The 11,742-nt window shown below is 39.2% G+C and overlaps 1 protein-coding gene across 1 annotated transcript; it reads right to left on the minus strand.

Annotated features, from left to right (window-relative positions):
* Positions 1–607: 607 nt before the first annotated feature.
* Positions 608–9,713, minus strand: LOC133295549 (protein TPLATE). Its single transcript, XM_061494390.1, has 7 exons — positions 8,395–9,713; positions 7,412–8,008; positions 5,497–5,858; positions 4,849–5,152; positions 4,030–4,152; positions 1,675–2,130; positions 608–1,363 (listed from the first exon to the last, which is right to left on the minus strand). The coding sequence occupies exons 1-7, from the start codon at positions 9,538–9,540 to the stop codon at positions 845–847; spliced, it is 3,507 nt and encodes a 1,168-aa protein (XP_061350374.1). The 5' UTR covers positions 9,541–9,713; the 3' UTR covers positions 608–844.
* Positions 9,714–11,742: the final 2,029 nt, after the last annotated feature.

Here is an 11,742-nt window from a genome sequence, read left to right on the forward strand (position 1 = left end):
ATCTAAGAAGATGCACAAGACACGATATTATTATTACTAAGTAGATGTTGCATACTACGAGGATAAAAAACCAAGCATATTTTCATTGCGGCCAAAGTTGACATGAAGAAGAAAACCTATGACAAAAACAAAAGAGTGAATTTAGCTACATTCTCCTATCAATATTTTAGTCATGGAATGGTGATAAGACATACACATTAAACCCTTCTAGACAAATAAGCAGGATCAACAACCAGAGACTTTCATCATCAACTACCCCCACTTTTTACCAATCACACCTCTTTGATAAGTGATTAACCCACAGCCTAAATTAATCCCTGCAGTTACCTTTCAGACCATTTTTCGCTTAGCAATTGTAGTAGCTCAATGTATGCTTCATCTCCAATTGCCACATACCATATATGCTTTTACCCCACTAATGGAAAAACAAGCATAAATTTAATAGTGAGTCTAGATGTGTGGCGTATCACGTGGAAAAGATTCACCAGTAAGTAGTAACTATCACAGGGTTAGGCGAGGAGAAAACATTGAAGAAACTGAAACATAAGAAATGAATCTGAATACAAACTAAGCTTCAGGTGAGTACATTTAACCTAAAAAATGACAAGACATTTCCAACGATTGCTCAAAATATAGATCAATAGCCGGTACATGTACAAAGCACTTTCCAGAAAAAGTGAGAAAGGGAATAAGAAGAACACACTCAAACGTTTCTCTGGCAAATTTCGGTTTCTACCTAATTGGTATATGTAAAGTAAGAACAGACGAGTACAAAGAATATATTCATTCGTTTCTCGGAAAGCCCAGAAGAAAATAAAAAAAAAAAAAAAATGAAGGGTAAAAGTTAGTTAACTTCAGTGCTTCTATCCTTACAGAGCATATGCCACTCCTGTAGCACTGCTGCTTGAAGAGCTTGATGTTCAGCCTCCTCAGCAGTTAATTTTGATAGTGTTGAAGGTCCCTTCCTTTTCTCATCTTCATCGCCATCCTTATTTTCTTTATTTTTGTCTTTGTTATCCTCCTCTTCTTCATCTTCATCATCTGATTTTGGAGTCTTAGGTCGTGGTTGAGCTGCCTTCAACAATGCTATTCTTTCCATTGATATCCGAAGCCTCTCAGCAGCAGCTGCTTTCACTTCATCTTCAGGCATATACTCCACGCCACCATCAGTAAGGTCATCCAACCATCCCTGAAGGTCTGATCCAATCTCCTTAGTAATAGATGCATCAGATGCTCGTACTACAAACTTGCACATCATGGTTGTCGTCTCATCACCCAAGTCCACATTTCTACTCACTTCACTGGCACCAAAAATCATCAAGCCCAAGAAGCCACCATGCAAAGTTTTAGCAGCATAACACAACTATTCCAGCAAAGGGGGGAGGAAAAGGGTTAGTAAATTAATAAGATGCAATGCCTAATAGTTCTGCATATAATCCCTACTCTAGCCCTAGCTTATTATCCAATTTTATGTTAGCCAAGTTTTCTTGCTTTAGGTACATATTTATTGTTTCCATCAAAGTAGAAACATATAAGTAAAAGCATACATCGGACAGAGATTGAATTTTAAGGGGTTCAGATGATATTGAAGGTGATTCCAGGAGTGGAACATAACAAAGATCCTTTAACCACTTCAAACAAACTAAAGAAAAAAAAAGGATAACAGATCCACACCTGAAACCCTGCCACCGTGCGGATAACATGTGAACAAACTTTGTGGAATGGCTTGGAAGACAAGGATTTCAGTCCACTTAAGAAAGGAGAAGTGCCGTACTGCTGGGCTGCAGTAGCCTTAAAGCCACTTCCTTCGTATGTATATGTACCAGTGTATTCTAGAACAGCCGGCAAACTGGGCCACAGTCGGAAAAACTCAACGGGTGATATTTGGTGTGGCAAAAGAAGCTCAGTCAATGGGATTTTATAAGGTTGACATCTTAAAATCACAGGTTCACCTAATTCAGGCCTTAAGCTTCTCTTCTGTCTCATGATTTGAGGATCCTCTTCAGCATAGTCACCTTCATAGTCTCCGACAGCACCACTACCATAGAAAGGGTAATACAACACTTGAACCCAAAGAGCACATCTTTCAAAGTGGGAAACACCAACTGTCACACTGCACAGCACTGGATCCTGGTTACGGAACAACATCACAAACATGGATCATGAAACTATTGCAGATGGAAGAACAGTAAAAAACTATGGTGTAAAGAGACAATGAAACCTTGTCAAGTACAACTGTTAAAAATGAACAATTAGCATAAATTTAATTTAATTCAGCACAATGTACATAATGTCCAAAGTTCCAAAACCCAAAGTATCCGGTAATAATATGTTACGAAACACCTATTTAGAAAAGTAGGTTAGAAGCATTAAAGATGCGCCCAACGATCTAGATGGGTAGGCGAGGCCTTTTAGTAATAGTAATTAGAGTTACATGAAATTATTACATGATATTAATTAACATTTTTAGATATAGTATATAGGGTAACTCGTTATTAATTGATAAGGTTAGATATAGTAGATAGAGTTACATGATTTTAAGGGATATTATTATTAGAAATACCAGTTAGGATTTCAATTTGGACGATATTCCTCTAGGTTAGCAGTAGGATAAAAGGATACAGCGGGCAGAGAGGGAGGCAAGGTAAGACTAGAATTGAGTTGTAGAGAGAGACGCTCTAGAAATCTTGGACATGAGTTGCCGTATTCACTCTATTTTCCTTATCAATAAAATTTTCCTGTATTTTCTCCGTCAGCTGATAAAATTTCCTCTGTTATTAGATCTTGATTCTTGGTTCACGTTATTGTGTGCCATGTTATTTAGGGGATTATAACCTCTTCCTGCTTTCTTTAGAACCAGAAAAAGCCCCATATCCTCATTTTTTGTTTCTCCCGAAATCTAAGGACATGTTTTCCAATGAACGCAAAACCCCCCTTTCCCTCCCTCTCATATGCTATCATAACTTTTTTGTTAAGCTGGTAACATTTCAGGAATGCTGTTAGAAATATAATATAAAAACCATTCATATGCTTTCACCTAACCACTTATGTTTTTTGGAAAATCGATTTGTGACATAGTACCAGACCTATATGAGCAAGTGGTCTAGAATTCAATCATTACCGCCTCTATTCTTCTAATAAAAAAAATGTTGAATTTCAGCACAAAATTGCAGGCGATGAAGCTTTCACCATGGAGTGTGAATTACCCACATTTCAATCTCCCAAAAGAGCTTTTGTGAGAGGGACGTGTTAGAAATATAATATGAAAATAATTTGTATCTTCACCCATCAACTTAAACTTCTGGCAGAGTTGGTTTGTGACACATGAAACAAAAGTGGGAAATCTCAATGATTAGATTTACAAAACACAAACTACTAAAATAAATTCTTCTATAAAAATTTCCAAGACAACAGAGATTTTCATTTCCCTAGGTTTTCTTTTCCGCCATGTTGCTTTCTTGTTCTTTATCACATCCTTTTGTCTACATCGATGTCATGCTTTTTTCTCCAATCAGCAATATGTCCCAACCCAAACAAATTCCCTCATAAAAAATTAATGTCATTTTCGTTCTTTTTATCTTATATAATAATCAGCTGCAGATAACCTTTTCTAACATGAAATTAGTTGGTGGTCAATTTTGGGTGAATCCAACTAAAAAAAATCTATTCTAGAGGTGACAAAAGTCCATTGGCCCAGCCCGTTTTTAGCCTGGAAAAAACTTTGGGCCAGGCCACATTTTCATTGGGCCGAAAAATTGGCCAGGCCAATGTGGATGGCCAAATTTTGCGGTCTGGGCTTAGTTTATTTAAAAGAGTCAAACTAGTCCCCAGCTCATCGGGCCTTCCCATTTGACACCTCTGCCTATATCCAATCCAAGCATGATACTAGTAACTAGATATACAGATATACCCATCTATACTTTCTAGACATAGAAAACAAAAAGGTTGAAGAATAGCCAAGAAGATGCAAAAGCAAAATAGGCATTTCAAACTGGAATGAAATATGCACTTTAGAGCAGGAGAAGCAACCTGTGAAACAAGATTACGCAACTGTCGCACTGCTTGAGAAGAACCATCCATATAATACAATGCACCGGATAATCCCACACGTACATCCACCCGATTTAGTTCCAGCTCAGTTAAGTTTAAGACCTGAGGAATTTCCATTTGCAGAAAATGAGAAACACTGAATGATGGTGCATAGCTGTTTGATAAAAATTTGTGCCAAAAACAAATAATATCCTTTATCCATGTGATTTAAACTTCAAAGACGAAACTATTGAGCAATTCTAGCAATGCATTTTAATATCTTCAATTTATTATAGAAAAATATCTAAGGCATTGATAATTAACACCAGTATTTCTTTTAGGAAACCTTGATCCCACATTTAGGAAGCTATTGCATGCCAAAATACGATAATTAACATCATTTCTATATATATATATATATATTGGAATCTCCTTTTGACTAGAATACTATTCACACACTAATGCAAATTCCTTACCAATACATTGGAACATTAGCTTTCACAAGATAACAATGTTGTAATTATAGAAACAACAGTACATCAAATTAAATGTGCCCCATTCTTCCAATATAGAAAACAACGTGCCTCATTATGTCGATCTTAAAACAATAGATATCATTGTCCACCACATTTTTAAGTAAAAATTAATCTATCATGCTTCATGTCAAGTTACACAGTCAACCCCCTGCTAATGTTTCACAGGGAAATAATATGACCACTACAACATAGTAATGCAAATACCCTGCTTAAACGTTTGAAAATGCTGTATGCGAACTCTAAATAATTGAGTAAGAAAGAAATAAAATGAGGAGGCTTTGACCTTTAAATGCAGAGTGATCCTCCCATCACTTGAATCTGCTAAATGATAACCTTCAACATAGCAGGGATCACTACTTCCAGTCAAAGTAATTGCAGTTGGAGGAACCTTTAGTAAAGTAGAATCAACCCCTTTTGTCAGCAAAAGGGTTAGTTCACTGGGGTCAGGTCTCCATAGCTCTAAAATAGCCTTGTGAACCAATCCTTCCAACTTTCTATCCTGAGCAGCAGATGCTTCATAAAACTGAACAGTTAATTTATGGTGGCTAAATGGGTAATCCCCTCTGGCTGCTGTAACACCAGCCCACCTGGAGAAAATAATAATAATAATAAGATACATAATTACACTAAGTTATCATGTAATGAATCAAATTTATGGTTTAATAAAGACCATAGAACATTGTGAAACATTAGAAATGACCATTAAGCACCAATATATTCTGAGCAAGGGAGAAATTGTCTAGAAGCTTTTCCAAAACCAACACCATTACAGAAATAAAATTTCATGATCATAACAAACTAGAGTTTTGATTAATGGATCACTCAAAAGGAAAGAGAAAGCATGAATTGTAGAAACACATGAATGAGTGACAGAGTGAATAACTAGATTTACAATATGAAATGTTATGAATAATTTGCACAATATCCGCACCTACTCTCTTGATGACCTGAAGCATATTTGATTCTTTGCAATATCAAACGGCATTGATGCTTGCTGACAGAATCAGCCAAACTATTGTTCCTAAACTCCTCAAGCTCTTTGGTAAGTAACTGGCCAGCCCTAGGGTGGCGTGATCCCAGTCGTTGAGCAGAGATGAGAACTGCCTGTACATCTTGAACTCTATTTGTTGTTTCTGCATTTGAATCAACATTGAATAGAACCTTGCGAATATTTGATACAATGGCATTAAGAGGATCATCCGGGTCGTCTGCTAGGAGTGGATCCAATCCTTCGATATCTATGTGCTCTGAAATAACCCAAATAAGGCGGGCCGAAATTCTCGGTGTAGTAACCTGTAATGTTCACAAACATCAAAATGCAAGATTAAAGTGTGAGAAAACTCCACCCATTTGTGGTTATATATGAGTCAAACAAAGGAATTGATATATAATGATGACAAAATAAAATAAAAGGGTGCAAAGAATAAATGTTTAACGGGCTAGAAATAAACATTTCATCAACAGGAATCTTACTTTAAATTTCACCATCTAAGTAAAAAAATTCATTCTGTTCTAACCAAAAGAAAAAAAATCTCAGTATATCAAATATAGTCACAGAATAGATAAATTTTGCTCAAGTAAAACACCTTGCTGTTCCAAACATGTCCCAGGGATTCGATAAAAAAGGGTCCTGGAGGACATATATCTTCAAACAAGGTAAAAAATAATTTACTATACCATGGAACAGAGTAACTGACTCATGACAGTGACAATATATACTACAACAATCTTTAGTTGCAAGAAGCCATTACTAGCTTCATAAAGAGAACTCACCAAATTTTTATGAGTTACTCCACTACTCCAGAGTTCGCAACATCAATAATGTTATTACTTAATGATATCAAGTTCTAATTTTGTTTCGTGAGGCTTATAGTTATGTTGTTTTGTCAATTCCTACAATAAAATTATTAAATTGAGATTATATATCAATTATACGATACATATTTTGAGCTATTTTATATTGCGTCTCTGAATCTTATTATTCGATACGATTAAAAAATTAACTTGGCAATTCATGATTTGGGTAGCAATTTTATAAACTTGTTTAAACACCCAATATTTAGTGTGATATAGACCAGTATCACCGGATCTTATATAATTACAACAGACTACTTAAACTCAAAATACAGAAAGATGTGGCAGCTAGCTACTGGAGAAAAAAATTTCGCCACCTACTTGTAAAAAAAATCAGCAGTATGAAGAAAATCATCCTATCAGTTGATACAACATATAACAAGAAGTTAACATTTTAATACATGAAACACTAGCAAAGCATGCTTGTGTTGTGAGAAGCCAAATTTATAGAGATTCATTTCTCATTGTATTATATTTGATGTCAAGGAAAGCAAACTTCTGTATAATAGGAACTATGATGTTATACACAAACATAATAGAATGCATTTTTAACAATTATACACGAGTAAGTTCCAAAAAGAAAGAGAGAGACAGATCCTTCTACTGCATTTCATCTCATGTGCAATTTAACCCACATTCCACAGCCTGTCTTAATGTGTGAATTAAAACATTTTTCATCACTCTCTTACAATTCATTAAAAATATAATCTCATCAACTATTTAGTTGGCCGAATTCACCCTACTCAACTGCCAAATTTCATTATGAATTTTAAGGGCATTATGACGGTATCTTAACTGAGGGTTAAGCAGCTACAATGAAAATCTTGAGGAGTAAATTACACGCAGTTAAAAGATTTATCTTCTAATTTACCCTTAAAAAATATTGCAGTAGTTATGATAATCACTGTCCAAATGGTATATACTTACAATTATCAGAATACGAAAACTTTAATGACAGCAGTGCTGAATTTCAGGTATAAAAGTTTATGTACCTCTCGTAAATCCTTCACAAGTTCGCGTTGCAAGTTTTGCAATCTGGTCTCATTCAAAATTTGATCCTGAGAAGCTCCGTCTTTGACTCTTTTTACACCACCCCTTGTATCATATATGTAACATAGCCTAACAAGCAACTTCAAGTAGCAGTCAATTGCATAGGTGCGACCATCACAATCCCATTTAACGCAAGGCCGACAAACTTCCACCACTTCCAAAGCAGGTTCGGTCCAATTCAATGCACCATAACCAGTTCCATATGCCAAAGCTCCAATGACCCTGCTCTCCATGCCCGAGTTTTTTTGTTCAGACAAAGGCAGAGACAGCTGAAAGCAACTTTCCACTAGGGATGCAACTAACTCCTCCCTAAATATGCTTTTACTTGTAACGCTATTAAGATCATCATTCACTCTGGCATCCTCAAAAAGGGAAGCAATATCAGTTCCGGCAAGAGGTTTCTGCCCTCTTCGGACACTTTCCTTGGCAAATAGGTCAACACAAAGAGCTGTTCTACATATACAGGCTAAAGCATGCATGCGATCTGATTCAGCTCTCAGGTTTCTCACCATTAAAAGCAGCCTCTTGAACAGTGATACCTACAGGCAGCCATTTATAGATAAGCATTGCTATATCAAGTACATGCGAATTCGTCTAGCCAAACATCTATCGCCATATTTATACAATCCAGTATCAGAAAACATACAGAACAGAACACATCTTAAACACAATATTCCAGGACAATACATACCTGTGGTTTATCCAAAAAATAAGATAAAGATCAGTAACCAGAAAAGTCTAGAAATTCCAAGGCTTCATTCATAAGCATGAAAGATATTTCGCATAGACAAGTGTAATTCTGATGTTATTAATTATATTCACAGGTCAAAGTACCACTTTACTTATTAGGATAAGCATAGACTACAGGTTAAAACAATTAGAGTATTATCCAATTCATGGATGCAAATCGGACTAGGGGCATCACCTGCATGTGAAGATCAAGGAGATGAAGATTGGTAACAACAGCCCTAACAATACTTTCTCTAGCAGAAGCAAATTCTTGCCTATCCCACAGTGTGAGAATGGCTATGATGGATTGCGATGCCCATTCAGGCTTCCCTCCAGGCACATCAGCAAGATAAAGCATATTAATCCCCACTTCATAAATCAAAGCCGGTTCCAAAGACGAAACCAAGAAGGGTGCCAAGTGGGTAACCACATCAGAAACACCCACCAACTTCTCAGCATTGGAATCAACCTCAACACCACTCCCACTGCTGCCACCACCACCACCACCAGCAGAAGACTTGGACAGCTTCCGAATAACCTCAACGCTGCCGGAAGCCACCGCCTTCACTGAGTACACCACCGGAAACACAGTTGCCCTAAAATTCTCCACCGGCAAGATCAACGACCGCGCCATCAGGGCACTGCGCTTCTTCCAAACGAAATCCACCATGGAGGAGACCCAATTGGAGCGGATCGCCAGCGAATTCTCGCTGTCGACGAGCTTATCGCCAGCAAGCTTGCTCATCCGCTTCGAGCTGAACTCCTGGAAGAGCCGCCCGACGGAGTCGAAAGCAACCTTCGAAACGGCATCGGATCGGTCAAGCATGTTGGCGCCAATGCGGGCCCACCAGGCGGAGACCCTGTCAAGGAGGTTGACATTGTTCTCGCACAGCGTGACGAGGTCGTCACGTGCGAGGACACAGCCGAGGGTTTCCGTTATGGAGAATCTTAGGTTGTCGCTTGGGGAGTCGAAGCAGTCGGAGATTTCCTTGTTGCAGTCGGCGATCAGCTTCGCCAGGCGGTACGACGGGATGGCTGCGAGGATCGACACGGCGGCTGCGGTTACGTCCGGGTCGGGGAAGTGGAAGTCGTTGCGGATGCCGCTGCAGACGGTGTCCCATAAGTCAGGGGTCAGCCGCGTTGAGCGGATAACGTCGAAGGCGAGTTTCTTGCACACGGCGGAGGCCGGCGCCGCCACGATCTCTTCCACGGCTGATTTCGCGATGACGGCGATGTCGCGGCCCGCCGCAGACTGCTGCAGGGCCTGGAGGAGGGCCCCCGATTGGCGGAGGGCGTCGTTGGAACGGAGGTCCGCTTGGATCTGAGCGAATAAGATATCCATGTTTCAATGATTGATCCAATAATTGTGATTTGGGAATGGGGTTAGGTTAGTGATTAGAGATTTGGAGGAATTGAAATGAAAGTGTTAGTGTAGTTTTGGTTTAGGTGTTAGTTAGTTAAGCATTCTGATAGTGTTCAAGCCTAGAGCAGAAGAAGAACACTGGAAGCTAGAGAGGAATTTTTCTTAGAGGTAGATTTGGTTTGAAATTTTAGAACTGTTAGTGTAGTTTTGGAAATATTTTTGAAAAAGAGCGTTGAGACATATTGCACTTTAATGTATTCAGTAACTTTTGTATTAACGTGCTATGTTGCAACCATACCCGCCACATTAATTTTAAAAAGAATTAAATTTTGATATATTAAACATTTTAATATTAAATAATGTTTTTAATTTATATAATGTATATTATATTTAATATTAATAATTTAATAAAAAAATAAAGCTAAACTTATAATATAATATCCATCAATTTTACAAAGAAACATAAAATATTTTAAATATTTATATTAAACTAACTCAATAGAATGATAATCTCAATTCAATAAATCTAATAATTGAAACTCAAAAAATAATGCAACGTAACATTTGAATTTTTTTTTAAGTCTTTGCAACGAGTATTGAAGTGTTAAACAATATCACAATGTCGGACAAGATATATAAGGATTTTGAATTGTCGGTACTTGATACTTAACGGGACACACCTTCATTACTAATCACTACATCTACTGTTTACACTAATGATACTTACTCCCAGTAATTTATTTGATTTCCATTTCATAAATTCCAACTGAATTATATTTGGCAGTTCTATTGAAGAGGAGGACAACACCAGATTGTCATTATTTATCTAAAATATTATCAGAATGCCACGTTTTAGAAAAAATTTACCAAAGTGCCACGTCATCAATCTCACTATGCCACGTGGCGAGTTAGGATTGGCCACGTCGCAACGCCTGGTTGGCCACGTAACTAGCTGCGCAGAATGGCAAACCAGGCCATGCTAGACGCTGTCAGAGAGGCGAACAGGAAGGCCACTGAGGATGTGTTGGAGGCCAACCGTCTGGCGAACATGACGATGATGAGAGTCATGTTAGAGGAGTTGGGGATTGGTCCTGCTATTGGCCATTTTCCTCCGCCACCACCTCCACCTCCACCCAGTCTGCAGAACGACAGTCAGAGTCAGTTGGGTGATGGCAGTCACTTTACGGGGGTCATGCAGACCGTCCCTGTGCTTGTTGAGGATCGAGATGAGATCGATCGCCGGCTGAATGCTTTCCGTAAGCATAAGCCACCTACCTTTGATGGATCTTTTAATCCTGTTGCTGCGGCGCGATGGCTACAGGCGCTGGACAAGATATTTCGGGTCATGCAGTGTACGGATCCGTAGAAGCTGATGTTCGCTACCTACATGCTGGAGGGCAATGCCCATGAGTGGTGGACGAACACTTCTCATGTCTACGAGATGCAGGGCCATGTGATGACGTGGCCATTCTTCGAGGATTGCTTTTTGGGTCAGTATTTCCCTTACGATGCTCAGGAGAAGAAGCAAGGGGAATTCGACAGGTTGGTTCAGGGCTCGTTGTCTGTTGACGAGTACCTGGCCAAGTTCAATCAGCTGGTGAAGTTTGCACACTTCCGGATGGAGAGGCCTACTCCGACGTTCTTGGCTACTAAGTTCCGCAGGGGACTTAGTGAGGATATTGCTGGTTACCTAGCTGGGTCTGCTTCGAGAGATTTTGGGACACTAGTTCAGCAGTGTCGGGATATCGAGGACTTCTACAACTCGAGTAAGGCCAAGAGGGCCAAGGTTGCTGAGACGACGAAGGTAGCTGGTGGTTCCACTTCTTGGAGGGACAAGAAGTTTGGGAACAAGGGCAAGGGAAAACAGATGGCGGCTCGACAAGCGCCAAATCAGTTTAAGAGAACTTTTGCTCAGGGGAGTGCAGCGAGACCTCCTGCTCCCAAGTGTTCGGGATGCGAGAAGACTCATTTTGGGCCGTGTTCTACGGCCAGTTGATTTGTTTCCAGTGTGGCAAGGAGGGCCACTTCTCTAGAGATTGTCCGTCGTCGATGGCAAGAGCTACTGCAGTGCAAGCAGTGCCACTTCAGATGAATCCCCTTTCCACCTACTTCGGCACCAGGAGTGCCACCGTCTTCTGGGCGTGTTTATACCCTGGATCGTCAGCAGTCGGATCGAGCTCC

This window comes from Gastrolobium bilobum, unplaced genomic scaffold (genome assembly GCF_033153095.1).
Source record: "Gastrolobium bilobum isolate Gb01-03AN ecotype WA unplaced genomic scaffold, APGP_CSIRO_Gbil_v1 utg20321, whole genome shotgun sequence".
In the NCBI taxonomy this organism is placed as follows: domain Eukaryota; kingdom Viridiplantae; phylum Streptophyta; class Magnoliopsida; order Fabales; family Fabaceae; genus Gastrolobium; species Gastrolobium bilobum.